Here is a 27,077-nt window from a genome sequence, read left to right as displayed (position 1 = left end):
CCCTTCCCCTTTTTTTTTTTTTTTTTTTTTTTTTTTTTTTTTTACCCTCATGCTTCTCTGCATTTGGAAGACATTGTCCCAAACATGTCATGATAATGACAGCATAACTGACAGTACAGTGTGCTGTCATTTATTTTTGAATCATTTTGTGGTCATGTGCAAATCAAAACAAGAACTGGCTTTTTTTTAAACTCTAGATCACCCTAACATACATGGACACTGTTGATGCCTGACAGGGGTCAGCTCAACAGTTTGATGTTATAGTGAATTGATTTTTGGTACCTGCAGCATTCTAATATCAGTTTCTGCATGCGCCTGCAGCCCTTAAAATGACTCCCTAATCACTCGAAACGGGGACCCATGGGACTTGAGGGGATCCAACTCGTATGCAGACCTGTACAGAGTTGCATGTGCAGCTATGGTTGTTTGAGCTTACTGTTAATGACTGAGAGATACACTGCTGCCTTTCATCCTCTTCCTTCTTACACCTTGTAATCTCAACCTTCCACATTGTCTGTTGTCCTCATTTTCACCTTAATCTCACTCCCTCTCTTGCTCTCTGCTCATGATGTGTTGCGCGGCTGAAGGGTGGATACAGAGCATTACAGGTAACAGCTTTTCTCTTCGTCCAACCCCCTACTCCCCCCTCCCCAACCCCCCGCACCCCCACCCCCTGAAACTTGGGCTAACCTCAGTGTGGCAGGGAGAGATGATACCCAGTACAATTTAAACTCAATGTAACCTAAGAACTGAATTTACTGTATACACTGGCAGTTGTTATGAGTGCTTTGCTTTCAGCTGAGGTGCTGCTGCATTCTAACACATGGGTTAGGACTACAATAGTAAAGACATTAAATGCATACGCAGAGCAACACAGGTTTGCTTGTACGAAGATACATTCTTCATCCTTCTCTCCCTCCGTCTCCCCTCATCTTTTTTCCAGAGTTACTATCAAAACCGACCAGCCATGGCCACCAGTGCTCCAAGGGTACAGACAAGTAGTGGCCCTCGACCTGTTGGACCTACTCACGTCTACCCGCCCAGTTCCCAGATGATGATGATTTCCCAGCAGCAGTTGTCTTTTGCTGGCTCACCTCAGGGCTACTTCATTCCCCCCCCTGGACAGGTTGGTTCACATTAGAAATCAGCAATCTGTTAAAATGGCAAACATATCACTGGTCTACCCAACAACCTGCCTACATAATACTCCTTATATTACTATATTGGCCTGAATATAGCTTTGTTTTTGGAATTTACATTTGAAAAAATGGGGATCAGTTTCGCCCAGTGAAACAGATCAGGGACTAAATCATCTCTCCAGCAGCCCAGAAATACTGGGGTCCCACATAGTCATGAAGGAAGTCTTAGAAAAACAGTCTGAAAAGTGCTAACAGCCAGAGAAACTTCTGACCACTTCCAAGAGCCTGACTGGAGAGTGTGTGAGCATGTGACTGACACACAATGAGGAACTAGCTACATTTGAAAACATACTTGGACAAATGTTGTAGTTTCTTTTCTTTCAAAAGCAGGTGTAGGAAAAGATGTCATCTTATATTTGCATCAGTATGTCACAGTGGGAGATGGCAGAGATGGACCTGAAGCTCTCACAACTTTATTATTCCCTCCATTGTTGTAGTTGTTGTTGTTTCTGACTCTTTATTTTGTTTCTGCAGTACCGGGCCCCATACATGCCTCCCACTCAGCAGTACCCTGTGACCAGTGGTGCACCAGGCTTCTATGCAGGAACTAGCCCTGCTGAATATCCAACTTATGGTAAGGGGCTTTTGCCCAAGACTAACAACAACCAAGCACAACCATAAACATGATAAAACATGATGATTGTCTTTTCAAAAGAGGTTAAACCTCTGTTAAGCATCAGAAACCCAAATTTAAAAGAGGGGTTAAATTGAAGCATCTGGTTTTAGCCCATATCCATTTGCACACCTCTTTACTCACAACGTGTCACTGGGCGTGTCATGGTTTTGCCTGGTGTGTTTTAATGTCTTTCTGGGTCAAAACACTGCTGTATGTGGTGAACTGCCAGTTGCATGTGCTCTGGCTTAATTCTGCTTTGGCCTGTGTTCTTTCTATCTGCAGTCTCACCTGACACTGCCTCACAGGTTCCATGAAATGACTTTGAGACTTTGGCTCCTGCTTCTTTTCTGTTCTTTTGTTGTTATGTCGACATTGAAACAGAATGATGGAGTTGATTTTTTTAATGTTAAGAGGGAACTAATTTGAATTTTAATGGTTGTAAACATTAACAGGGACAAAGACTCAAATGGAGGGCAAGCATTGATGTGATGCAGCTGCAGATTTTTTCTTTTTATCTGTGAAGGATCAAACTAAAACCTCACATTTATACTTAAACAATACACACACCCTGAGTGCAAGATGATGCATTGAACAGAACTTTAAACTATCCAGGAAGAGAAGTGTGATTTTTTTTTTTTTTTTTTTTTTTTTTTTTTTTGATTTAACAATATGCGAAAAAATTTCAAATTGTTCATTTCATGGGACCTTTTTAACACCCTGCTTCCTCTGGATCCTCTCATTAACTCATTCTGCATCTGTCTCTTCCTGCCCTATCTCCTTCTTACCTCCCTCTCCCGTCCCTCACTCCCTTCCTCTCCTTTGCTGCGTTGGTTCAGAGCCCTCTCTTGCTGCGAGGGAGAGGCGGGGTGGTGGGGGGAGAGGAGGCGGGCGAGAGAACGGCCGTCTCTCTCTCCACGGTGCTCCTCTCACCTCCCAGCGCTACCCCGGTGAGTAGTGTGTGTGCTTGTGTGTTGGTCAGCAGGCTTCAGTGGCAAAAATCTCTGTGGCACTACCTGTATCTAGTATTCTTGATAATGTTTTTTGTTGTTTTTTTTCACACATTGGTATACACATACACAAAATAATGGGTTATAATTGTAATTTAAAAAATAATCAGCAAGCGCACAGGAAACACATTAAGTCTATAAATATATTAATAAGATATTGAAGCCTGGGCAAAATGAATGACGGTACACCTTTACTCATGCATATAGATGGAGAAGTGCATAAGGCACCATTACTGTAGGGCGTTTCACTTACAAATTTGTGCAATAGCTTTGTAATATGTGTAAAGAATTTAACCTTTTAACCATTTTTGATAAGAAGTATGCCTCGGAGAACCTGTGAAATATGTTAAATATTAAGAAATTGAAATAAACAAAAAAACAAAACAAACTGAATTTTGTCTAGTTACAACAGATGACTAGACATCATTTCACCGGCAAATCACTAAAAATACACTCAGGCATGTGTTGTTACCAGTTGCTCTAACAATGGAAATGATGGAGAGAAAAGGGTGAAAAACAAATTACAATCCCCTGATTCATGAAATCATTTTACTTTAATTTTCTGCTGTTGAACAGCAGCCTGGCTACACATGGCCGGTGGTGCCGCTGCCAGCCAGCAGGTCTCTTGCTAGTTGGGTACTCTACACACATTTCCTAGCTGAAATTCCACTTTTAGAATTATGTCTTTCTATATTTTTCTTCATTTATGTATTTTGTGTAATTTACAATGCAAAAATTCTTTATTTATAATCATAAGCTAGCTGGTAATGCTGGCTGTTTATGTACTACACAACATTTTAACATACTGCTTCAGTCCGACCTTCACAGTCTGGATTTGAAGGTCATTACTCCAGAAGTTTGCATTGTAACCAATTTCTTTCTTCATTCTGAAGGTTACCTTTATAGCAGGAGTAGAAGGGGCTGACTGCAGACTAAAAACATCCATGGTTTCACAGTTTCGAAGTTAATATTTGTTTGTATCTTGTTACACAGACCTCATATAGGCTGTCACTGTAGATTATGTGTTACTACAGGAATCTCCACTCTTATCAATAGGGCTTCCAGCTGTGGAGACATTGACATGGATTTTTAGCAAACGCAGCAGTTGTCAACAAGCATATGTTTATAGTAGCATATTGAATACCTTTTTACAACAATTACAACTATAATTCCCACAAACTGCCTTGCAGGGGTGTTAGAAAAACATGGTCAAAGATAAAATTTTTGCTCATAACCACAGGAACAAAATATCTTGTGAATCTTGAATGGCTGGTCATTTTAATATGAAATTGCACTTGAGTATTTGGTTTTCATTAATGTTTTTTTTGTTGTTTTTTTTGTTTCACTCTAACCTTACAGCAGGAGCATACTATCCAGCTCAGGCGCAGTACTCTCCATCTGTCCAGCCTGCACCGGTCATGATCAGCCCCGCCCAGCAGCAGCAACAAGCCCCGCCTCCTCAGCAGCCACCGGCACAGTCACAAGGCCCACCAAAGAGGGAACGCAAACCGGTAGTGTGTCACAACAAAAGAGCAGCACATCTCTTGTCTGAGGTCAAAAAAAAAAAAAAATGAATAGAGAGAGAGTGTATTGTCTGTTCAATGTGGAACTTTCCCTTTTACCTCAAAATAACAATAGTATTTATTATGATGGGTGGCAGCTATAGATCAGTATTGTAAAGGATCGTCACATACTGTCTGTAATTTAATGTTGGATACACGCTTTAGGGGAACTCAACCGATATTTGTCCTTTCTCCTTGATAGATAAGAATACGAGACCCCAACCAGGGCGGGCGTGATATCACAGAGGAGATAATGTCAGGTGGAAGGTCCACCACCACACCGACTCCCCCACAGGTAAGAATGCTTTGGTTGCCATTGACTTATTGGAACGCTGATCCTAGGCAAGCATGGTTATGAACGTAGTTACAGACAGAGTTGTTTCATAAATTATATTAACTGATTGTAAGTCAAGATTTTCTCTGAAATGTTAAACTGCTGTCAACTGTTCTGTACTGTATGTCTGGAAATTTAAGTGCCTGAATGGCACATTGAGTTTTAAATGGGCTCAGACTGATAGTTGGCTTTCCTGACGATGCAGCAGTTTTTCAAAATTTGAAGCAATAAAAATATAAGAATATTCTACAGTTTAAGGTCTTGAGATTTAAAAAATGTGTAAGAAAAGTAACAACATGCAGCTTTAGGAGATCACTGCTGTTTTGCATTTTGTAAGAAAAGAGATATTGAGTTGGTTTGTATGAACAAAGCCTGCTCTAAGGGAGAAAACAAAAGCAGCCCTTAGGAATTCTTTACAGCCCTAAACTAATTTATTTTTCACAAAGGTTTTTGCATATTTTCACATCTTTATAGTAACATGTCATAATTAAAACAGCTCTAATCTAGCAGAGTTACACAGAACAAAAAACAGAAATCCAAAGCAAGTACACACAATTATAGTTTATAATTTATAGTTATATTGTTGGTGTTATAAGCATATTTCATTTTACTATATATTTATATATTTTAATGATTTTAGTCTTTATTTTGACATATGCTTCCAAGAGGATTGCTGCCAAACTTAATTTCACTGTGTTTTTAATGCAGTGCTAGTAAAGAATCTATCCAGCTATCAATTATGCACTGTTGTTTTGAGCTTTGGTTATATTTTTATGCTAGTTTGCATTACCTTGGGTGACTACAATGTCAGTAGGGAGATAAAGGGTTAGGAGAAATATGAGAAGCACTTTTTAAATAATAGAGGTCAAAACCAGGACACATGACAGCCTTCAAAATAACCACCACGTTGAATCCACCCCTCTTTGACACTACTCTTCTTAACTAAAACTGAAGGCCAGAAGTTCTGTAAGAATTGCATTGCAGACATTTTATAATGAATTACGTTGAATGTGTGTAGCTGTGTCTTACAATCCGGTGCTTTTCAGTGCTTTAAAGACAACTATTTTGTGATCGTAGGCCTCCATAGCAGAAGTAAGTCCTGCACAGACCAACGGTGAAGTTGTACAGTCTGCCACTACAGTGATGAGAAAAGGTGAGTACGTTTTCTCATTTTGGTTTGCATGATAAAATATTTGCTTCCGTACGATGCACCACAGTTTCCTTTATGTAACTATTTCATGTGTTTGGTCGCCCAGATGAAATCACGGAACCTCCTGCTAGCGCTGAGACCCCTCCACCTCCCGCCACAGTAAATGCAGAGCCTGTGGTGGAGGCCAAACAGGAAACAGACAGCCAGGTGACACCGTCTGCTGAATTAGCTGCACAGTCTGTAGCTCCCACAGCTGCTACTGAGGTGCCATCCCCATCGATAAAGGACCAGCAGACTCCCGCTTCCCTCCCTCCTGCAGTAGCATCTACGGCTACTCCTGCTGAGGCGGTAAATAAAGACGATACTAAAGTCAGTGACACGGTAGATGCTCCCGTCGGCCCCTCAGCATCATTAGCAGCACAAGAGGCACCTGTCAAAATGGAGGAACCACAGGCTGCCCCAGCTCCAGCTGAGAAGGCACCAGAAAAGGAGGAAAAGAAAACAGAGGAAGTGAAGAAAATTGAAAAAGAGGAGCAGGTAGCCAGCTCCAAGTTAGAGCCTGCAGTTGAGGTTGCAGCAATAGTTCCACCTGTTAAAGTGGCAAAAGAAGAAACGGCTACAAAGACAGAAACTGAAATGTCTGAGCCTCCACCCTCTGCCCAGGAACCTGCTGCTCCACAGACCCAGACCGCTGCCCCGAGCTCTGCCCCCGAACCTGAACCCACACCGGCTGAAACAGCAGAGCCTCCTCTCCCCAACGGCCTTCCTCAGCACATTGAGGAACTGTCTGAGGACATGGCATTTCCAGACACTACACCCCTTGACAAGCCCGACGCTTCTCAATCTCAGGAATCCACACCTGTGGCTAAAACAGTAACTCCAGCCCAGGAGGAGGAGGAGGAGGAGGAGGAGGAAGAGGAAGAAGAGGAGGAGGAGGAGGAGGAGGAGGTGGTAGAGGTGGTAGAGGAGAAAAAAGGGGAAGAGGTGAAAGAGAAAAGTGAGGATGCCCCTCCCGCCTCTGTTAGCTCTATAGAGGAATCTACTATGCAAGGTACAGTGGAGTTTATCCTCACTTGCATTTATGATTGTCATAGTTATCATTCTGTTATTCTTTTATCTGAGATTTTAATGTCAGCACTTTATCCTTTCTTTGAAGCTGCTACGTCTGTGCCAAAGAAGAGGAAGAACATGAAGGAGCTCAACAAGAAGGAGGCCATTGGAGACCTCCTGGATGCCTTCACGGAGGTCCGTATCAATCCAGATGGTGTATGAGAGTCTCAGCAGTTTCAGCTGTATCAATAATATGTTTGAGGACATTTAGTTTTTAAAACACGCCATTCCGTCTGTTCATCTCTTCCTGTTTTGTTTGCTGCAGGAGCAGGATGCCAAGCCCGCTTCTGAACCCTCGTCCACTCAGGCCGACCCTGTCCCTGCTGCTCCAGCTGAACCTCCCGCTGAGGCTGCAGATGAGACCTGGGAAGAGAAAGAGGACAAGCAGAATGCAGACCCAGACAGGGCCAAAGCCACACCTGAGCCAACTGAGCAGAAATACCAGTACAAAGAAGGTAAGCTATGACTTCCGATTCTCCAGGAATGACACGGTTAAAGTTTTTGTGTGTAGTTAAATGATAACGGCTACTGGTCTGATGTGCACTTGTCACTATGATGATGTTTTTTTGAAGCATGCATGCAAGTAAAAAGTGAAGTTAAAAGTTTAGGGGCAGATTTTAAAAAAAGTGCAAGGGGTACACATTGAATGTCAGGTCACGTGCAGATTTCTCTGGGATTTCTTTGGGTTTTAATTAAGTTTGATAAATTGATAGAGAACAAGACAGGTCCTCTTTGTTAACAATACAAATCAGCACTGGCGGTTTGGAATATCGGGGGCAAGAGACCTACTCATAACAGGTTCCTTCACGTTTAAGAGACCATGTATCAAGAACACGTTTTCCACATCAACCCTCCGCATTAACACGTCTCTTGCACGTCCCTCAGAACAATGGAAGCCGATAGACCCAGAAGAGAAGAAGAGGTACGACAGGGAGTTCCTCCTGGGCTTCCAGTTTATCAGCGCCAGTATGAACAAACCTGAGGGCCTGCCCATCATCAGTGATGTGGTCCTGGACAAGGTAGGTGATGTGTTGATTCTGCTGTGAAGTATGAGTCATAAAGAAGTAGAACCGTATATTAAAAGGCTTGGTATGGATGAAGTTGATGATGCAGGAAGCCTCTTCCACTCAAGGTGATATTTTCTGACATTTACTATTATAACATCATCTATCAATGTGTAAATAAACTTTTCCTGTTATATTTGGTGAATGCTTGTTAAATATCCTCTCTTGAGTGGGTTGAGTAATCCCACAACTATATACTTCACTGCATTAATAACTTGTTACCATTACTATCACAAATAGCTGCAACTGGTAACAGAAAATTAATTTCCCCAACATCTTTTACTCAGACTTTGTCTAGTCAGCAGAACAGTTTACAGTATATCTTTGGTCCACCGTATATGGGAATATGGTTAATGAAAGTATCTCTCTTCATGTGAATGTGACTGTAGAACATCACATTAGAGAAAGCTCATACTTGCTTTATAAGTACCCAATGTAAAATGAATAATCTGAGTAGACTTTGGAACTGCAAGAAAAAGTGTGTTCATCCTTTGGAATAACCTGGTTTTTCTGCATTAACTGGTCATGACTTCATCTCAGTATAGACGAACACTGTGCTATGGTCAAGACGCACAATTATAATCTTTCATGTTGCATTCACAGTGCTGGTGTTAAAGTAGGTGAACCCTTGGACTTAATGACTGGTCAAACCAATAACCTCACACAAGCTCCTCGAGTAGCTGCTGATCCAAACAACGTTCAGGAGAAATTTTGGACCCTTTTTCTCTTAAGACACATTCTTATGATGTTTAGAGTGAGCGGCTCTCTCAAAGTCATTCCACAGAAACTCTGTTGTTATTGTCTGGGCTCTGACTGAGCCACTCCAGCAAGTAGATTTTCTCTGAAGTCCCTCTGTAGCAGATATACTTCAATGTTTTGGGTGATTGTCCTGTTGCATTGCACATCTTAAGATACCGTTGGGCACTTTACCTTTGGGATGATGTTTTCATCTTCCCAAACAATTCAACTTGAATCTCATCAGTCCACAAAACATTTTCCCAGTAGTGTCGAGCCGCTCTTTGGCAAACTTCAGGAGTCAGCTTGGTGCCCACCTCTAGGAAGAGTAGCCACAGAACTATCATCTTCATTTATAGAGAGTGTGTCTGTCTGTGGACTGAATATCTAAACTCTCTGAAATGACTTTGCAACCCTTTCAGCTTTATGCAGATCAACAATTCTTGATCGTAAGTCTTCTGAGATCTTTTTTTTTTGCGAGGCATGGTTCACAGTAGCAGATGCTTCATGTGAATAAGAAACTCAAAATGAGGGTTTTATATAAATAAGCCCACACCCTCCAGTCTTGTATCTTCAGTTGGACCGCAAGTTTGATAACTCCCAACTGTAATTCAAGGTTTTGTTAATGCCATTAGCTGAAGGGTTCACATCCTTTTTCTAAAACCTAATTGTGAATGTTAGAATGATTTATATATATATATATATATATATATATATAGAAGCACAAGAGCAAAACAATGATTTGCATGTTATTAGATCATTCAGATAATTCCAAAGGGTTCGTTTACGTTTTTACTGCTCATTTCTTAACATAGCATAACTATAGCAGAAAATTGGAAAGCTCCGGCAGTGTTTTGTATTTTTGTATGAGCAGACATCATTCTTCCTCTAATTCTACCTTCAGGTAAATAAGACTCCGCTGCGGCCCGCTGACCCAGCTCGAATGATGAGCGTTGGCCCTGATTTCACTCCCTCATATTTGGGGAATCTTGGGAGCAGATCAGTGGGAGGACCACGAGGCCCAGTGAGTGACTTTGTCTGTTAGAAAAATAAATTCTTGTCCGTTTCTTAGTATTTGATTTGTTGAATAATCTTTATTTCTGCTGATGTTTTTAAATATGTATCCCCTCCTTTCCTTTCAGCCGCCCGGGCCACGTCGCTCTCAGCAGGGTCAGCGTAAAGAACCCAGGAAAATCATCAGCAGCATGTCGCTCAACGACGACGTGCAGCTCAACAAGGCCGAGAAGGCCTGGAAGCCCTCGGTGAAGAAATCCACTCGTAGCCGTGGCGCTGAAGAAGAAGAAGAAGGAGAAGGAGGAGTAGGAGGCGGGGCAGGAGGAGACACTGAACAGGCCAAGACTCAGGAGCTGTTCAAGCGTCTGCGCAGTATCCTCAACAAGCTGACTCCTCAGAAGTTCCAGGAGCTGATGAAACAGGTGACGGAGCTGACCATAGACACGGAGGAGCGGTTGAAGGGAGCCATTGACCTCATCTTTGAGAAGGCCATCTCAGAGCCCAACTTCTCTGTGGCCTACGCCAACATGTGCCGCTGCCTTATGGGAGTAAGTCATGTGATTTTTGTCTAATAATACAGATGCTAATTAACTGCAACTGTTAATAACTGGTTGGCGGAGACATACAACTGCCAGATGGTAATTCTAGTTAACCTTTTAAGCCATATAATTATTAGTGTGATGAAAAATGTATATACATTACAAGATGCTAATTATATGCAATATTTTTTTCTCCTTCAGTTGAAAGTCCCCACGTCAGACAAGCCAGGAGTTTTTGTCAACTTCCGTAAATTGCTGCTCAACCGCTGCCAGAAAGAGTTTGAGAAGGACCAGGATGACGATGAGATCTTTGAGAAGAAGCAAAAAGAGATGGAGGCCTCCAAAGACGTAAGAAATGGGATCTTTTATCACTGTCTCAAACACCGCAGTCTGTCCGTCTATTCAGACTAAACTGATCATTTTAGCTCAACACTAAACACAAACAACCACTTGTATCTACCTTCAGGATGAAGAGCGTGAGCGCTTGAGGGTGGAGCTGGAAGAGGCCAGGGACACGGCCCGCCGCCGCTCACTGGGTAACATAAAGTTCATAGGAGAGCTCTTTAAGCTGAAGATGCTGACAGAGGCCATCATGCACGACTGTGTAGTGAAACTACTTAAGAATCACGATGAAGAGTCCCTGGAGTGTCTCTGCAGGCTGCTCTCCACTATTGGCAAAGACCTGGACTTTGAAAAGGCCAAGGTAAGTAAAGCGTGAACTCGGATGGATGAAGGGTGAATTGTAAATTGAGTCTCCTGGGATGACTTTTCTTTTTGTGCCACGTGTCTGGGCCACTGATTATTAGTGATGGGATTGAGGAACTGAGGAGACAAAAACACATAAATCAGTCTTATTTATTATTTGACAGCCATGACTCATAAATGCTCCTTTTCCTGTCAGCCTCGTATGGATCAGTATTTCAACCAGATGGACAAGATCATCAAAGAGAGAAAGACCTCATCCAGAATTCGCTTCATGCTGCAAGACGTCTTGGACCTCAGGAGGGTAAATATTAATGAATCCATAACGGTACACTGACATTAAGAGCTGATAACAGTCGCTAAAGGTAGTGATGAATGCTCGCAAGTATTTCTGAATGAATAGAATTGCGTCATGCTGTCTGTTGAGGTGATTATCAGGGATTATGAGCAGTATGGAAATCTTGAAGGCTGACATTAAACAACATTTGAAGACTGTTTTATAACCATTTCCATCTCTGATCCACAGAGTAACTGGGTGCCTCGTAGAGGAGACCAGGGTCCTAAAACCATCGACCAAATCCACAAGGAGGCCGAGATGGAGGAGCACAGGGAACAGATCAAAGTCCAGCAGCAGCTCATGTCCAAGAAAGAGGGAGGAGGAGGAGGAGGAGGCGGAGGCAGGATGGGAGGGAACATGGGGGGCAGAGGCCCTCACACACCAGGAGGTGGCCGGGTCACCCAGCCTCAGGATGAGGGGTGGAACACTGTGCCCATCTCCAAGAACAGACCTATCGACACCACCCGCCTTAGCAAGATCACTAAGGTAACGGACGCTTTCACTAAAACTCTTTGGTGTCTGAAACTCGCAGCAAAAATCGACCCTGTTTTGCCAAGTCCAAAGTCGTTAGAATGAAACTGACTTTACATTAAACCTGATGGTTTGGGATTGGATGTAACTTTTTTTTTTTTTCTCCCCGTTTCCCTGCAGCCTGGTGCTCTGGACTTCAACAATCAACTGTTGGCGCCAGGAGGCAAAGGCATGTGGGGTAGCTGGGGCAAAGGCAGCAGTGGAGGAACTGGAGCCAAACCAGCAAGTGGAGAGCAGGGTAAAACATATTCTCCAAAAAGACTATACGGTTTTGGATGCTACAGTGGTTTCAGGGGTTAATCCATCCTTTTCCCTCCTTTTTAGATTCTGGTCGTCCAACTACCAGCACCCTCAACCGTTTCTCAGCCCTGCAGCAGTCTGGTTCATTGTTGTCTTCATCAGACTCTGATCGCAGAGTTCCTCAGAGGTATCAGAAGCTGTGAAAGTGAAATCTCCTGTCCTTATGCTGTGCTTTTCTTCTGTATTGTTTCACTGCAGAGAAGAGTATAAAAGTATTTCCTATCTGGATTTTTTATTTTTATGCACCTTCCTTCCATCCATCTGTAAGACTGAACCACTAATGTGCAGCTTGAACACATGGTATATCAGATCATATCCAAAATCATATAGTTCAGATTTGATGGCACAACCTTTCACTTCCAACCTTTAGGTCGAGCTCCAGTCGTGAGCGTGGTGGCGACAGGGAAAGGGGCGACCGCGAGAGGGATCGGTTTGACCGATTCGATCGCAATGAGGGACGGGAAGGTCGCGACGACAGGAGCAACCGGAACCAAATCACCAAGAGAAGCTTCAGCAGAGAGTCACAGGAGCGCGGCGGAAGGGGTGGCGACAGCCGGGCATCGACTGAGCCTGTGCGTCGCGTCGCCAGCATGACCGACGACAGGGAAAGAGGAAGCAGAGACCGAGGAAGCAGAGACAGAGGAAGCAGAGACCGAGGAAGCCGGGACAGGGGTCCAAGCAAAGACCTCACAGGTATAAAGCTCATACACCAAAATAAAAATTTAAAATGAATGTAATAGGAGGAAGAAGTTAAGTAGTATAGTGTATATTGATGAAATGACCATGCACGATTGAGCTTTGACCTGTGTTGTTACCTTGTTTTTCTGCAGCTAAGCGTGAGAGCGCCCCCACTCCTCCTCCTTCTCTTCCTAAAGCTGCTCTGACTGAGGAGGAGGTGGAGAAGAAGACGAACGCTATCATTGAAGAATACCTCCACATCAATGACTTGAAGGTACAAAAATAACACCGCTCACACTTGCATTCCAACACTGAATTTTTACCGAAACACATGCACGTTAACGGGCTTACCAGGAAATGCTCGGATTATAAAACCACTCTGACGGCCGGCATCTCTCCTCCCCCTTGTTCCGGCAACGTAGGAGGCGTTGCAGTGTGTGGCAGAGCTCAACAGTTCCGCGCTGCTCTATGTGTTTGTGCGGAACGGCGTGGAGTCGACGCTTGAGCGCAGCACCATTGCTAGAGAGCACATGGGCCTGTTGCTGCACCAACTTGTAAAGGCAGGGACATTGCCCACACAGCAGTACTACAAAGGGTAAGCATTCAACAGGAGAAACATCACAGTCTTTTTTTTTTTTTTTTTTTTTTTTTTTTTTTTTATGTCTGCATGTCAAGGTGTTTGTTTGAAGTGAGTTTGAGTGCCTTGTGTTTTGGGGGTTGTAGGCTACAAGAGATCCTGGAAGCCGCAGAAGACATGGCCATAGATATACCTCACATCTGGCTCTACCTGGCTGAACTCATTACCCCCATGCTCCATGAGGGAGGCATCCCTATGGGACAGCTCTTCAGGTGAGCTCAGCAAAAAATGATTTGATCAAATAGGTTTAAACAAGCCTAGTTCCTTTTGATTGAGGATAGAGGCTGACAAATACTAATACCTTTAACTGATTGTTCCTCTGTTCGCACTGACTTTTTATTGGTTTATTTATTGTTTTAATGTATATATCAGTGATATGTAAAGCAGCATTTTCAGGGTGTTTGGCAGTACTCGAGCCCTTAACATGACACTTGAAACCATCAAACCTGAGTCACACATTTATACTTTTTTTTTTTTTTTCTCCACTGCAATAAGAAAGATGTTTGTATGTCACTGACCTATCTACCTTCTGAAATGAGGAAGTTTCCTAATCCAACATATAATTGGGTCACTTATTTCCAGTAGGAAAGCTTAAAAAAAGGGGCTAAAGATATTTTTTAACACATGAAATAGAAGAATTGTGCTTTTTTGCCTTGGGCGTAACTATTGATTTATTTATAATGGTAGTAAATAAAAAAACAGACTAATAATTCAGTTTAAAGGAAGTGGAAAGATTAATTAATTGTATCTTCAGGGAGATCTCAAAGCCTCTCGTGCCTCTGGGGAAGGCCGCCGTGCTGCTGGTACAGATCCTCAAGCTGCTCTGCAACGGAATGGTACGTCCTACATAAATCCCAAAAAGATCCGATCCTGGATGCTTCCACATCTATACTGAAAACAGTTCTTTCATGTCAGCCTGTCGTACATCAAAAATTTCCAAATACTTTGTTGAGATTCACATTTTAGATTCACTGGCTTTAATGGTTCTTTTTTTTTTTTTTTCTCATTAGACCCCGAAGAAGGTTGGAGCCATGTGGACAGAGGCTGGGCTGAACTGGAGTGATTTTCTTCCTAAGGACGAAGACGTCAACAAGTTTGTCACCGAGCAGGTCTGTAGGACAGAGCAGTATTAGACAGTAACATGAGAAACTGAAAACAATCACTCGGGCTGGGTTGGGGGCGTGAGGATGAAGCTTTTCTTTGATGGGGATAGATAGTACTCTGTTTTGTATGTTTGTTTTTTGAGACCCTTTCTTAATTCTAATTTTAGTTTTTTTTTTGTTTTTTTTTTTGGAGGCACAGAAGTAACAAAGGGAGATCGTAAGAACTCATACAGAGAAGGCACAGTCCATAATTAGATACCTGCATACAATCTCAAAGAAAAATGACACAGAATGCGCCAATATTTGTCTGAAGTATTTATAACATAGAAATAAATGCCAAACATCCTTATAGTAATTTGAAAGAAATCCACATAAGGAATCCACAGAAGGAGCCTGATATGACATGACTGCTCACTTGTATTTTTATCTGTTAGTGTAGTTTACTGATCAAGGTCAATATAGCAGGAATAGTCAAGCCCTCTGCTGGACTAAAAGGTGAACTACTTCAAATGGCCTGTTGTGGTTTTAGACTGTAATTTTGTTAAAACAGGTCAGGAATCACATATTTTTTTACCACATTTGAACAAATGTTCAAATTTTGAATAAAAAGTGATAGCGCTATGCCCCATACCTGTAACTCCATGGTTGCAGAAAAGAACAATCATCAAATAAATAAAAAGTAATAAAAATACACAATGGAAATGTGTGAGTATTAGTTCAGTTATGTTCTGTATTTTGGGCATGTAAAGAAAACGCAGTGCTTGAGTAAAAAAGATGGGACTTGTTTTGTTGTTGGTGCTGTTTCTGTTTTCGGTTCAGTTTGTTTTTAGTTGTAAGATTTAAAGCCAAAAAAAAAAAAAGAGTATCTTCAAGCCTTCCTTTTTTTGTTACACTTTTCAGAAAGTGGATTTCACCACAGGAGAGGAGACGGAGTCAAAGGAAGTGGATAAGAAGAAGGTCCTGAGTGGAGAAGAGCTCAGCAAACAGCTGGACAGACTCCTTCAGGACAAAGCCAACAACCAGCGTATCCGAGACTGGGTTGAGGTGTGTGTGACAGTACTAGTGATGTTGCTCATGTTTTATTTTACATGCCAATACTCCAGGGTTTTTAAAGATATTAAACTTGCATGAGTAACTTAAGTTCCTTCTTTTCGTTTTTTTTTTTTTTTTTTCTCTCTCTCTTCCAGGCTAACATGGACGAGCAGCAGATGGCTTCCAACCAGTTCGTACGAGCACTGATGACATCAGTGTGTCAGTCTGCCATCATATGTAAGTATGACTGATACAGCACGTAGAAGTGAGAGCTGTGTGTTGGTCTTTTCACCTCACAGCAGCAGCAGCTTGAATTCTCCATGGAGAAAAAGTTTCAGTATCACTGATGCACCGATATCACAGAACGCACACCACAGTATTTGATTGAGTCGGCAGCTCAGGAAGTAAACATTCATTACGGTACGGGATGAGTTTTACCTGTGATCATGGTTTGTCTGAACATGTTTGTTACTCCTCATTTCAGGCGACAACCCGTACAGGGTGGACGCACGGCAGATCAACCAGAGGGCCAGTCTGCTGCAGAAATACCTGTGTGATGAGCAAAAAGAGCTGCAGGCCCTTTACGCCCTCCAGGCTCTGATGGTGCACATGGAGCAGCCTGCAAGTGAGTGTCCTGCTATTAGTCTGCCTCTGCTGGGAGTAAAGGGTTAACGCTGGACATACAGAGGGAGACAAATACCTTTGTAATACAACAGCCCTATAAGAAATACTATAAATAAGTGGAGTTCATAGTTTTCAGGTTTTGACTGTTTGATTGATTATTCAATCAAATCTGGTCATTACTGAGACTCAGAACTTTTTGATATTTGTGACTAAGTAAGCAACAATCAGAGTTGAAGTTAAACTTATATATTTTTTTTTAACTCTAACAACTGTGAAGAGATTGTGGCTGCATCCAAAATGATTCCCATATAATGCATTGCATTTACTTTCTGTCATTTTATTTAATTGTCCAAATTGTGAGTGTCACATCTATGCAGTACATTTAAAAAAAAAAATCCCACAATGCTACAAAGAAGTAGTATCCATGATATGTTCATTACTTTCTATTCACTATCCCACAATGCAATGCTTCCATTTGATAGATGCAATAACACATCGTTCACTGATGACACAAAACTGAGGATTCATGAATGTCAGAAGACTTGGTTTACTGCTCACTAGAGGGTAACTATTAGTGCTGATTATGTAACGAGTTGTGAATGAGCGGCACAACTGTCTGATTCTTATGATACATTCTGATTGGTGGGAGGAAAAGTGACAAATTTTTTCCCCCATGATTTCCTCCCCAACATCAAACCAGTGAGAAGAGCACAGACAAAAACACTGACACAGCAATAAACAGTATTGTTCTATCTTTAGCAGGCAGTAGTTGATTCATGTGATTTTTAGAAAAATGCAGTTTGAGCTCTCCACACTAAAGCAGAGAAAAATGTTTCCTTTGTGCCAAATTTGCTGAATCTTCCTAATATCAGAAAGAACCTCTCTGGATACTGACACTTGGTGCTAATTTGTATTTGACCAGTGAAGCTGCCTTTTGTAATTGGTTCATTTTTGTCTCTTTCTCTCTAAGTACAAAATAATGAACTGTAACCAGACAAAAGTATAAATAATGTCATATGCCAAGCGCAGAATATCTGCATTAGCAAAAATAACTGACTGAAGGACACTTGATGGGATATTTGTTTAAAAAGGACAAAGTTATATAAATGTCTTCATCACACAGCAGAAACTAAACAGTATGAGCTTGTGTTTATTTCAGGGCTGTTGTATTGTATGGTTTGTCCCCCCCCCCCTCTCACCTGGCAGCAAACATTGGGTGAAGTGTAATTTGCGGCAACAGTACCCTCGGTTGTTTCATTACCAACGCAAGATCAGTGCTGACCCGTGTGTTGTGTCTCTGCAGACCTGCTGCGGATGTTCTTCGATGCCCTGTATGATGAGGACGTAATTAAAGAGGAGGCCTTCTACAAGTGGGAATCCAGCAAAGACCCCGCAGAGCAAACAGGCAAAGGTGTGGCCTTGAAATCCGTCACCGCCTTCTTCACCTGGCTCCGTGAGGCAGAGGAGGAGTCTGACAAGGAATAAAAGACTGAACTGAAAGCTGCCGCCCCTCCCTATGGCAAAGGCGGGGGCTCTGCAGGCGGCTGTCGAGAGTCATGGACAATATTGCCAGAGAGGCAGACTCGAAATCAATCCTCAGTGAGGATAAATCTTTATTATTTTCTCTTTTCTTTGAGGGATGGACTCAGAAAACAATCATTTCTCTCTCCCCTCCCTCTCTTGCTTCCTCATTATTTCCCCACCTGCTTGTCACAGCAAGTGTCCTAATCAAATAAACTTGAAAACTGATTCAGCAGGATTGCTTGTTAACAAGGTGTGAAGTATCCCACATCACTACGAAACTCTTTTTGTCACAATAATCCAAACCAACAGGCTGCTTTTCTATGGTTATAATGCCTAACAACCTATCTGGTCTGCAAGAATAAACAGCAGGGTGTGTGGTGTAGTGGGTTCCCTGATGCGTGGGTATCATCATGCCATAATGTGTGTTCAATCCAAACACAGCTCTTCTATGTCTTTGTCCCTTACTGGAGTGTGCAGCATGTCTGAAGTGTGTTTCTATTAATTATACAGGGGGCGAAACGTTGGTAGACAAAATGTACATGAACTAATCTTAATTTGATGGATGGAGTTTTTAAAGCAAAGGTTGTCTATTTTCTCTTCCTGTTTCCTATCATGAACTTAAAGAGGACAGAAACACGGAGGACTGATGTTGACCTTTGACCTTGACTACTAGGGGGTGGTCTTAATGCTTCCTCTAAGCCATCCTCACCCATCCCCAGTAGTGAACCACACTGACTCTTCATCTTTACCTCTTCTGTACTTAAACCCGAGCTGTCATAAAGGACACTTATTGACCCAATCACCATTAAAACTTGAAGTCTACAGAAAATTGACTTGATGAAATATATAGAGTTAAAAAAAACAAACAAAAAAAAAAAACAACAAAAAAACAAAAAACAAACAAACACCACAGAAATGATCCGAAAGCCTTTTCTACTTTAAGTGGAAACTCATTTCAGGAGCGTTCTGTAAATATATAATATTAATGATAATAATTAAAAAAACGAACTTTTTTTTCCAGTTTTATTTTTCAGAAACAATAAATTGCTGATGTAATTGCAGTGTATCCTTTTCCAACAGCAGTTGTCCGGATGCAGAGAGGTGCTTTAGATAATCCATTGATTATTAGTTTTATTGGAATTTTGTAAATATTTTTTTGCTTTCTTTATTTAAGAAATTATTGCTTCTTTTGCATCGGAAACTGGAAAGATGAGGTAACGGAACATTGCAAATAAAGGACTTATTAAGTTGCTGAGCAGAGTTTTGTTATAAATCTGTCAAACATGTTGGATGTCCCAGTCATTTTATAGTTGTGTATGTTGTGGATATGGCTGGTTATTGGGGACTCATCAGTCTGATACTGACCTTATAAAGCAGATCGGGTTTCAGCCATGACTTCACCAAATCACATTAAATACACTTTGTGTCATAAACCTTCAACATGACCATTGTCGCCTACATTCATTCAGTCACAGTGAACCGATAGCGGAGGTCAGAGATTTTAAATATGGGGGAAAAGAAAAGATTGAATTTGTGCACCCACAAGTCAAGTCATATGGTCATGTTAACCCAATGACCCTCACTGACCCCTGTGTTCCGCCCGTTCTGTGCATTATGTATATTTCTAATCATGTGCAGTGTGCACAGCTTAGACTACATGGTAGCTTCATTATAATTTGTACAAATGCCACGAACAATTATTTTTATTAATTGTTCAGTGTTTAAAATCCCTCAGAGCCCAAGATGACGACTTCAAATTGCTTGTTTTGTCCAACCAGCGTAAAAACGAGATTCCATTTACACTCATTTAAAACAAAGAGAAGCTAAAACCTGTGACTCATTTTATTGATTAACTAACTAACTAACGGTTCCAGCTGCTGTGATTTGTTTGTGGTCCCAGATGTTTGCTTTAACACTGTCTGGCCCCAGGCTGACTGCATGACACGTTAATCTGCACTCATGTGATTAAACACTAATATATTTAGGAATATGCTCCATGTAAAGAAAACAAATCGAATTCAACAAAAGAAAGTGCTTCTAGAAGACGGAGCCTGAATTTGAGGTAATAATTTGTTTTTAAGACCCTTGCCACAGTGAATGTAGGGGGGGGGGGCGGCCCCGGAGGTCTGGGGCCACGGGGCAGTAGCCCGCTTTGTGCTCTGCGCATGTGTCTTGTTATGCTGTTACACTGCAGGTTAACACAACTGATCGAATCAGGTCAAACTGGCTTTCCACTCTGCTTTTCTTTTGGCATCAGGCCGCAGTAAATTTCCACACATGAGCAGTCTGTCCATCCTGCCCGCGTCCTGTTGAGTGTGTTCACCGAATACCTGCCGATGAATGCGCTGAAATGTGTCTAAAATAAAAGCTGCAGTGCTTTCTAACACCAAAGCGGCAGGTTACCGTATCTTGATGTTGGCTGCATCGGGTAGGGGTAGGGGTAGGGGAAGGGGGTGGGGGGTGGTGGTGGGGTGGGATGGGATGTGACACCGCCTTGCGTTGATGACGCTTGCCATCGGGAGACATTTGGACAGCCTATGTAACCCATATACCGAGCAACAAATGGTGCGTGTGCGCCGCAGATGTGATGCTGGAGTTAGGAGGATGTTTCCGCCGACTGTGTGGCTTTAACGCTGTGCTGCAGACCCTGCTGCAGGAGGACGAGCCGCGCGGTATCATCTGTTGATCGGATCGGAGACAATTAAAGCGCATTATCATGAGCCGCCGCGGTCCGACTTACAGGTAGGTGAGGAGAGTCGCTGTGAGTGAAAAGATCACAACCGGGCGAGCTTCGTTAGAGCTGTGAAGGTGTATATAAAGGGCAGGGGGCTCTTTGGTATTTCCGAGGTGTTTATCCGATGCAGGTATGGAGCTATTGGTATGCAGATGGAGACTTCAGAGGTTGCCAGGAGACCCGCTGCTGCATCCGCGCCTGTCGTGCGCTATTTTCCCCGTAATTGCAGGCTACAGGCCTGCACCCATCAATGGCGGGGTGATGTGTTATTCAACCGCTTCTGTTGCTTGAATGCACCATTTCCAGAAAAAAAAAACACACGCACACACACACACACACAACTCATCACATCAGCACTGCAGCTCCCTCCATTCATTCCAAGAGACAGACTCAGGGCTGAAGATGTTTTGGCTGCAGACAACTAACTCGATCCCACTTGTTGGTCCTATAGGTCACATCACTGACTCTGGGGATGTCAGAAGAGGAGGCATCACTCCTGTTTGACATGTTTAGTAACATCATGTTGACACCAGGCTGCCTCTGCAGGGAGCAGACAAAATGACCCCAACACCTCAGGAAAAGGGGAACTTGATTACAACTGCAAACACTGCTGCGCATGTAGTTGTTATTAGGGTGAATGCCAATTAGCAGCAGTTGTCAGCTGAAAAAGAGGCCTGGCAATCAGCAGGGTGAAGTGTGAGTCTTTCAGATCAACATTACACATTTTACAGCTCCGGAGAGGCTAAACCATGTGCAGGTGCAGTGGTGAAAGAAAAGTGAAAATTTCACAGGGAACAGTTTCAGAAATCACAACAAACTGAGTGTCAAATAGAGGAGGGCTTATTTGATTGATCATTTTTTGATTATTTTTTGACTGATAAGATTATTATTTAGTCTAAAAAGAGTAGAACATAGTGGGGAAAGAAAACCCATTTGTGTCCCAGAGCCCAAGGTGATATCTTTAAATGACTTATTTTCTCAAGTCAACAGTCCAAAACAACAAAATATTCAATATACAGTTACTTGAAAGAAAGAACTGGAACAAATAAATATTTAAATTTTTATCATTTATCAAAACTGTTGTTTGACATTTATACTGTAGTGGTTCCAACCTGAAGGGCTGGGACACTTCCAATGAATCTGAAAGATGAATCCGAGGGGTTGCAAGAAAATAAGAAATAAACCATATAAATCATATATATATATACTTTTCTTAAATTGAACAGCTTGTGTAGTTGCTACACATTTTTCACAGTCAATACATTTTGGAGGTCAGAAACCCACTTTGCAGAGCTCAGACACACAAGCTGTGACGAGGGGTCACAACTAGATACAACAGAGGACACAAGGCAAAAAAGGTGAGACGGTTGACAAATGCTGCTGCCTGGCTTATGACCTAATATAATCCACATTTGTAGCAGTGTTTGCATCTGCGAGGGGTCAAGTGTTTCTTGTTTTGACTACCTGCTTGCAATAAGATTATTTAAAAGTTGAGCACTCGTGGTGCTGAAAGCCGTGTGTCTGAGTCTCAGGAGGGAGCCGTTGCAGAGCGCCACATGCTGAACCTGTGTTGTGTGTGTGTTGAGCATGAGTGACACCTGCAGAGCTCAGGAAGTGTGTGTGTTTTTTAGCAGCTCTTCTGAGGGGCGTTGAACGTCACACAGAGCTGTGGTAGCTGTTCACACCTTCGTATCGCTGCCTCCCAGGTCCCTATTGGCCTGTTTGCCTCTGACACACATTTACTGTCATTTTTGACTTTATCATAAGCCTTTCACCGCAGTCAGGAGCCTCTTCTTTCTTAGCTGCTTTGGGAGCAAATCTACTTAAGGATATCTGTCAAGTCATGCACGTGCTCAGAGTCGTGCTCAGGCAACATGTTTCCTGCTTGTTGAAAGACTCACCTGCCCTAAAAAACAAGACATATTTCAAGCCTCTCTCATGGTCTTCTGGCACAGATTCATCCGACCCATGAGATCTGCTATATGCAGCCAAATGTGTGTTTGTTATGGACATGGGGTTAGTTAGGTAGTGCTATCACTTTTAATAGGGATCAGCAGCTTTGGGGTGAGCAGGCCTGGCTGGAGCTGCTTACCAGAGCTGGTGACATGCCATATGTCTGCCAGTTTGCATAGAGAGTGTCACCATTGCCCTCACATCCCTCAGCCCCAACCATTTTAACTGGTTTCACCGGCTTACCATGGCTTTAGCATCTGTGCAGTAAATTTAGGGCATAGCTGTTTGCTTGTCTGCCTGGTGGTTTAAACCGGTAAACCCAAGCTGTGACTTTTAGTTGTGTTGGTTCGCTGCGCTGTGACACCATCTCTCCATGTCCATGATGAGGCTGAGGTCCAGGGGTAGAGAAATAAGGGAGGATGAGGTAGGAAAAAGTCTTTCTAACAGTATATATCTGCAGCTGTCTATCAGTATGTCTCTCAGACACGTGATTCGTGTCTGAGAGCTGAAATAACTAGGTAGTGTTGGAGCAGGCTCACACGAATGTAGACAAAACGGAGCTTATTTTCTCCTTTCATGCTGTGGTGCAAAAAAAAAAGTTTTGCAAAAAAAATCAAATCTTTCTTGCAGGTGAAATTTGAGGAGAGTGAAATGATTCCAAAGTCAGGAAAATCTCCAGCAGACTCACGGAAAAGTGTCGGCATCCATGAGTTTGCAGCACTTGCCAGATCCTCCTTAAACGGTAACAACCTTTTTTTTACTCTATGATTAAATATCTTAAATGTCTTGAGATACAGCTTCAGACTCTGACCTCCACTTCTCTGTTTGCAGGTATTTCGCAGGCAGTGAGGGACCATGTGACAAAGCCCACCTCCCTGGCTCAGGGCCGGGTCGCCCACCTCATAGAATGGAAAGGTTGGCCCAAACCAGCGGGCCCCTCGCCGGCTGCCCACTCCCACTTCAGCTCCTACTGCCATCTGACTGAAGGAGAGAAGGAGGCCCGGTTTGCTGCAGGTATTTATTTCTGTGACGCATACTGTCCCTCACTGTTCCCTATCCGGTTTTTTACGCTTTCAAAATACTTTGTGACGAGACGCGAGTGCAGTGTAACTAGCTGGTGTCTGTATGTCACTTGTCTGTTTGTGTGGGCATGTGCATCCTCTTATATTTAGCTTGGTTTAGCTCCAGCATCATCTCCTGGCCGGCGCCCACCTTCTGTCATGCACTTAATCCCCTAAAACTCCTGTATGTCAACGGTCCGCTCCGCCCTCCGTGCTGTCTCTTGGGTGACGGCTTGTCTTGGCAGCAGATGGTGGCCTATTAGACACTCTCCCAAAACACTTCACTGCCCACCAATGGTACAGCAGCTCCTGTTGTTTTGCTGTGACTCATCCTCTCTGGCGCCCGTGACATCGGCATGGTTTGATCAAAAGAGAGAGTTGAGAGAGAGAGGGGGAGGGAAGTAGGGTACACAGTGAGTGTACATTAGAAAGTCTGTATTTTCAGTCTGACAAACAGACATTTTGTTTCGTTTTCTAGATTTTGAAAAAGCTTGTGACCCGAGCTGAAACAATCAGTCAATTGACAAAATTATTTATGTGAACTATTTTAATAATCGATTAACCATTCGACTGCTGTCTCAAGCAAAAATTCAATTCAATCAATTCAGCTGCTGTTAGTGACTTCAGTGGGACTTTATTGTTTTTCTCTATTTTATATAATTTTTTAAAATATTTTTTGCATTTTGTTAGTTAGCCGGTGTTTGATGGATTAAACTATATTCAAGAAAATAACGGAAATTATAAATCATTAATTTCATTTCAATCTCGCATAACAGTTTGTTTCTTGAAATGATAAAGAAGGAAAATGTGTGATACATAATATATTCTGCAACTTCCAGTATGGAAACAAAGAAAAACTTTGTTTAATATAGATATTGATATATTGGCAAAAACACCGGAACAATCGGATTTCAGTGCTTTTTATCCACTTTAATGAGTCGCAAGAACAAATCTTAGGCATCAAGGGAAGGATTAGCAGGATACAAAAGACGTGAAGAACACGTGATTTATGCTTATTTCTTCACATTTTCCTGTAATCTTTGCTTTTTCTTAATTATCAGAAAATTTTACACCTAAAAGTTCAACTAAAACAAGGGTAGCTGTATATAACCATTCAGCCATTGCTTCATTTTAAGTCACCCGAAGAAACAAAGTCATGTGTATGGAGGTAGATTTGTTCCAATATTATTCATGTGAACAGATTGACAATCTGAGCATAAATATCATCAGTCATCTGTAAATATAAAACACCTTCCACAAATACAAAAGATAAATTTGCAAATTCACAAAAATGTCTTAAAACGGATTTGCAAATAAACAAATTCCACAAATACAAAAATTATCTGTGAATATATTCAATTAATTTACAATTAAATGAAAACTATGACTTACTATGACATTTTATACCTTACCATACTATGACTTCTTTATGCCTTACTTAGGCAAAAAAATGTCATAGTATAGTACATACATAAATTAATGTTTCAAGTGTCTCCAATTTAAGCCATTAACCATGCCTCTGTGATGTTTACATGAAAAGTCATTGAGCATGAAATAGAGAAGATCAGGAAGAAACATGAATGCATTAACATCTGTGTTCCTATTAGGAGTGGCTGAGCAGTTTGCCATCGCAGAGGCTAAGCTGCGTGCCTGGGCGTCTATCGATGATGATGACGAGGAGGAAGACTCCAACGATGAAGACACCCACAGCAACGGACAGACTCACACCTTCTCCAACCAGAGCTCAGGTATCCACTACGCATCCATTTTGTTCATTTCATCTCATTTCACTCATCGTCTTCATTTTGTGCGTCATCACTGACAAAACGCCTCATCTCCCCGCCCCCTCCCCCAATAACCCACCCATCCTCAGGTGTTCTGACTCTTTGCTCCTCCCTCAGACGACGCCACGTCCAATACTATCACCGGAGCGCCACGCCAGCCTGAGGTGGACGGCGGTGAGGCGCCACCCTCCTCCGATAGTCCCCTGGGCTCCAGCAGCAGCAGCAGCAGCCTGCTCTGTGGTAGGCCTGCATCTCACAATGACCCACATTCATCCCAGACCAATTCACCTACTTTACCCAGCGACTGCATGAGTCCATTCCTGGAGGAAGAGGAGGAGGAGGAGGAAGAGAGGCTGGGCAGTCATGAGGAGCAGCCGGCTCCTTTGCAGGAGCAGCACAGCGAGGTCTGCATCCACCACAAGCCTGAGTGGAGGCCTCGGGGCAGGAGCAGCAGGTTCGACTCCTGCTACTCCACCTCTCACTCCGAGTCCCCCGGAGAGGAGGACGAGGAGGACGAGGAGGAGGAAGGCAGCGTGTTTCATGATGGCCGAGTGTGGCACTGCAGCCCGAGGAGCTTCTTCTCTGATCGCGCTTCTTCTGGAGTGGCCTCATTCGATGAGGAGGAGGAGAGGGATGAAGTAGAGGAGAAGAAGGAGGAGAAAGAGTATTTGATGTGATGTATTGTCCATCTTTATGTCTCTTTGAGTCCGTGTTGATTCTGGATATGACATAATCTATTCTGCTTTCACTGTAAACCTCTCTCCACCACCTCCTCCTCCTCTCCTGTCCTTCCTCTGATCATGTCTCCTCCACTCGCTGCCTTCTGTCTCATCCTCCAGGCCTTCCATGTACTGATCTCCCTCCACCGTTGATCGCTGCTGTAAACAGTATATATATATATGTATATATATATATATACATATATATGTATATATATGTATATATATATTGGAGAGTTCAACCAGAATGTAAAGCTGTTGTTCAAACTGAGTTTTGTACATTTTTTTGTCATGTGAGTCATGTGTTGCTATTGCATTGGTTTTCTATGGATATTTTGTAGTGTTGTTTTATTCGGGGTCATGCTGTGTCATGTGGGGTAGGGCTATGTTTGATACTGAATGTCTGAGTGTCCTACGTATATAAATACGATTTTTTTTGAAAGAAAAGTCTTTGTCCTTTTTTCCCCTCCACACAAACACAAACTACACACACGAGGAAGAAACACAATTTCTCATCTTTTAAAGGTGTTTTTTTTTTTTCCCCTTTCAATTTAATCATTCACTCATGTACAAAAACAATTTCATGTTCTCTGAAAAATAACAATGGCTGTTGGATTTCAAATGCATAATTCTCCTATGTACAGAGCGTGTACATAGATCTCATCCGTGTATTTTCATATGTACAAAGCATATACAGGCCAGTGCCATATAAAGGGAGATACTACAGACTTATTGCTTAACTAGATACGCTGCAAATTAGCTTATACACTCTACATTTAACTCCTTATACGTTATCTTATATGGCGAGCACTACTACACATTCTATATGCAAACAAAAAGTTGAGACGTTAATAAATTGTTGCACAAATGTTTACACAGACAAAAATGAGCCCGAATTGGTGCGCTGCTGTGATATCACATAAGATTGAAATATGGCTCAAAATTGTTGCATGAAGCTAAAATACTTACACCCATTTGAAGGTCGTAACAAGGACTCACACGCACACACTTTGCTCTACAACAGTTTT

At 42.4% G+C, this 27,077-nt stretch overlaps 2 protein-coding genes across 2 annotated transcripts in view; both read left to right on the top strand.

The window, feature by feature from the left end:
- Positions 1 to 19,238, top strand: part of LOC111238974 (eukaryotic translation initiation factor 4 gamma 1-like) — a 22,544-nt gene extending 3,306 nt beyond the window's left edge. Inside the window, exons 4-31 of the mRNA XM_022768718.1 lie at positions 944 to 1,126; positions 1,674 to 1,773; positions 2,652 to 2,762; positions 4,182 to 4,333; positions 4,587 to 4,679; positions 5,796 to 5,871; positions 5,975 to 6,919; positions 7,025 to 7,113; positions 7,244 to 7,433; positions 7,864 to 7,997; positions 9,682 to 9,801; positions 9,920 to 10,339; positions 10,532 to 10,678; positions 10,797 to 11,033; positions 11,232 to 11,336; positions 11,559 to 11,855; positions 12,021 to 12,138; positions 12,225 to 12,327; positions 12,571 to 12,893; positions 13,031 to 13,152; positions 13,301 to 13,473; positions 13,602 to 13,727; positions 14,270 to 14,351; positions 14,526 to 14,624; positions 15,519 to 15,662; positions 15,806 to 15,887; positions 16,135 to 16,275; positions 17,578 to 19,238. Of these exons, the coding sequence (XP_022624439.1) occupies positions 944 to 1,126; positions 1,674 to 1,773; positions 2,652 to 2,762; positions 4,182 to 4,333; positions 4,587 to 4,679; positions 5,796 to 5,871; positions 5,975 to 6,919; positions 7,025 to 7,113; positions 7,244 to 7,433; positions 7,864 to 7,997; positions 9,682 to 9,801; positions 9,920 to 10,339; positions 10,532 to 10,678; positions 10,797 to 11,033; positions 11,232 to 11,336; positions 11,559 to 11,855; positions 12,021 to 12,138; positions 12,225 to 12,327; positions 12,571 to 12,893; positions 13,031 to 13,152; positions 13,301 to 13,473; positions 13,602 to 13,727; positions 14,270 to 14,351; positions 14,526 to 14,624; positions 15,519 to 15,662; positions 15,806 to 15,887; positions 16,135 to 16,275; positions 17,578 to 17,759 (5,094 nt within the window). The 3' untranslated portion in view covers positions 17,760 to 19,238. The remainder of the gene's footprint in view (positions 1 to 943; positions 1,127 to 1,673; positions 1,774 to 2,651; positions 2,763 to 4,181; positions 4,334 to 4,586; positions 4,680 to 5,795; positions 5,872 to 5,974; positions 6,920 to 7,024; positions 7,114 to 7,243; positions 7,434 to 7,863; positions 7,998 to 9,681; positions 9,802 to 9,919; positions 10,340 to 10,531; positions 10,679 to 10,796; positions 11,034 to 11,231; positions 11,337 to 11,558; positions 11,856 to 12,020; positions 12,139 to 12,224; positions 12,328 to 12,570; positions 12,894 to 13,030; positions 13,153 to 13,300; positions 13,474 to 13,601; positions 13,728 to 14,269; positions 14,352 to 14,525; positions 14,625 to 15,518; positions 15,663 to 15,805; positions 15,888 to 16,134; positions 16,276 to 17,577) is intronic.
- Positions 19,239 to 20,296: 1,058 nt separating this feature from the next.
- On the top strand, positions 20,297 to 26,458 carry LOC111239002 (protein FAM131A-like). The gene is made up of 5 exons (XM_022768759.1): positions 20,297 to 20,540; positions 23,116 to 23,227; positions 23,317 to 23,499; positions 25,154 to 25,294; positions 25,448 to 26,458. Exons 2-5 carry the CDS (start codon positions 23,137 to 23,139, stop codon positions 26,005 to 26,007), a joined length of 975 nt encoding a protein of 324 aa, XP_022624480.1. The 5' UTR covers positions 20,297 to 20,540; positions 23,116 to 23,136; the 3' UTR covers positions 26,008 to 26,458.
- The last annotated feature ends 619 nt before the right edge of the window (positions 26,459 to 27,077 follow it).

This window comes from Seriola dumerili, unplaced genomic scaffold (assembly GCF_002260705.1).
Source record: "Seriola dumerili isolate Sdu_G_001 unplaced genomic scaffold, Sdu_1.0 BDQW01001821.1, whole genome shotgun sequence".
Classification (NCBI taxonomy): Eukaryota; Metazoa; Chordata; class Actinopteri; order Carangiformes; family Carangidae; genus Seriola; species Seriola dumerili.
The sequence above is the reverse complement of the archived record's forward strand: the minus strand, read 5'-3'. Positions and strand labels throughout refer to the sequence as shown.

Coding starts and splice junctions, on each gene's coding strand:
- LOC111239002 (XM_022768759.1), top strand. CDS start 23,137: ATGATTCCAAAGTCAGGAAAATCTCCAGCAGACTCACGGAAAAGTGTC. Junction 23,228..23,316: donor TGCCAGATCCTCCTTAAACG/GTAACAACCTTT, acceptor CTCTGTTTGCAG/GTATTTCGCAGGCAGTGAGG. Junction 25,295..25,447: donor CTTCTCCAACCAGAGCTCAG/GTATCCACTACG, acceptor CTCCTCCCTCAG/ACGACGCCACGTCCAATACT.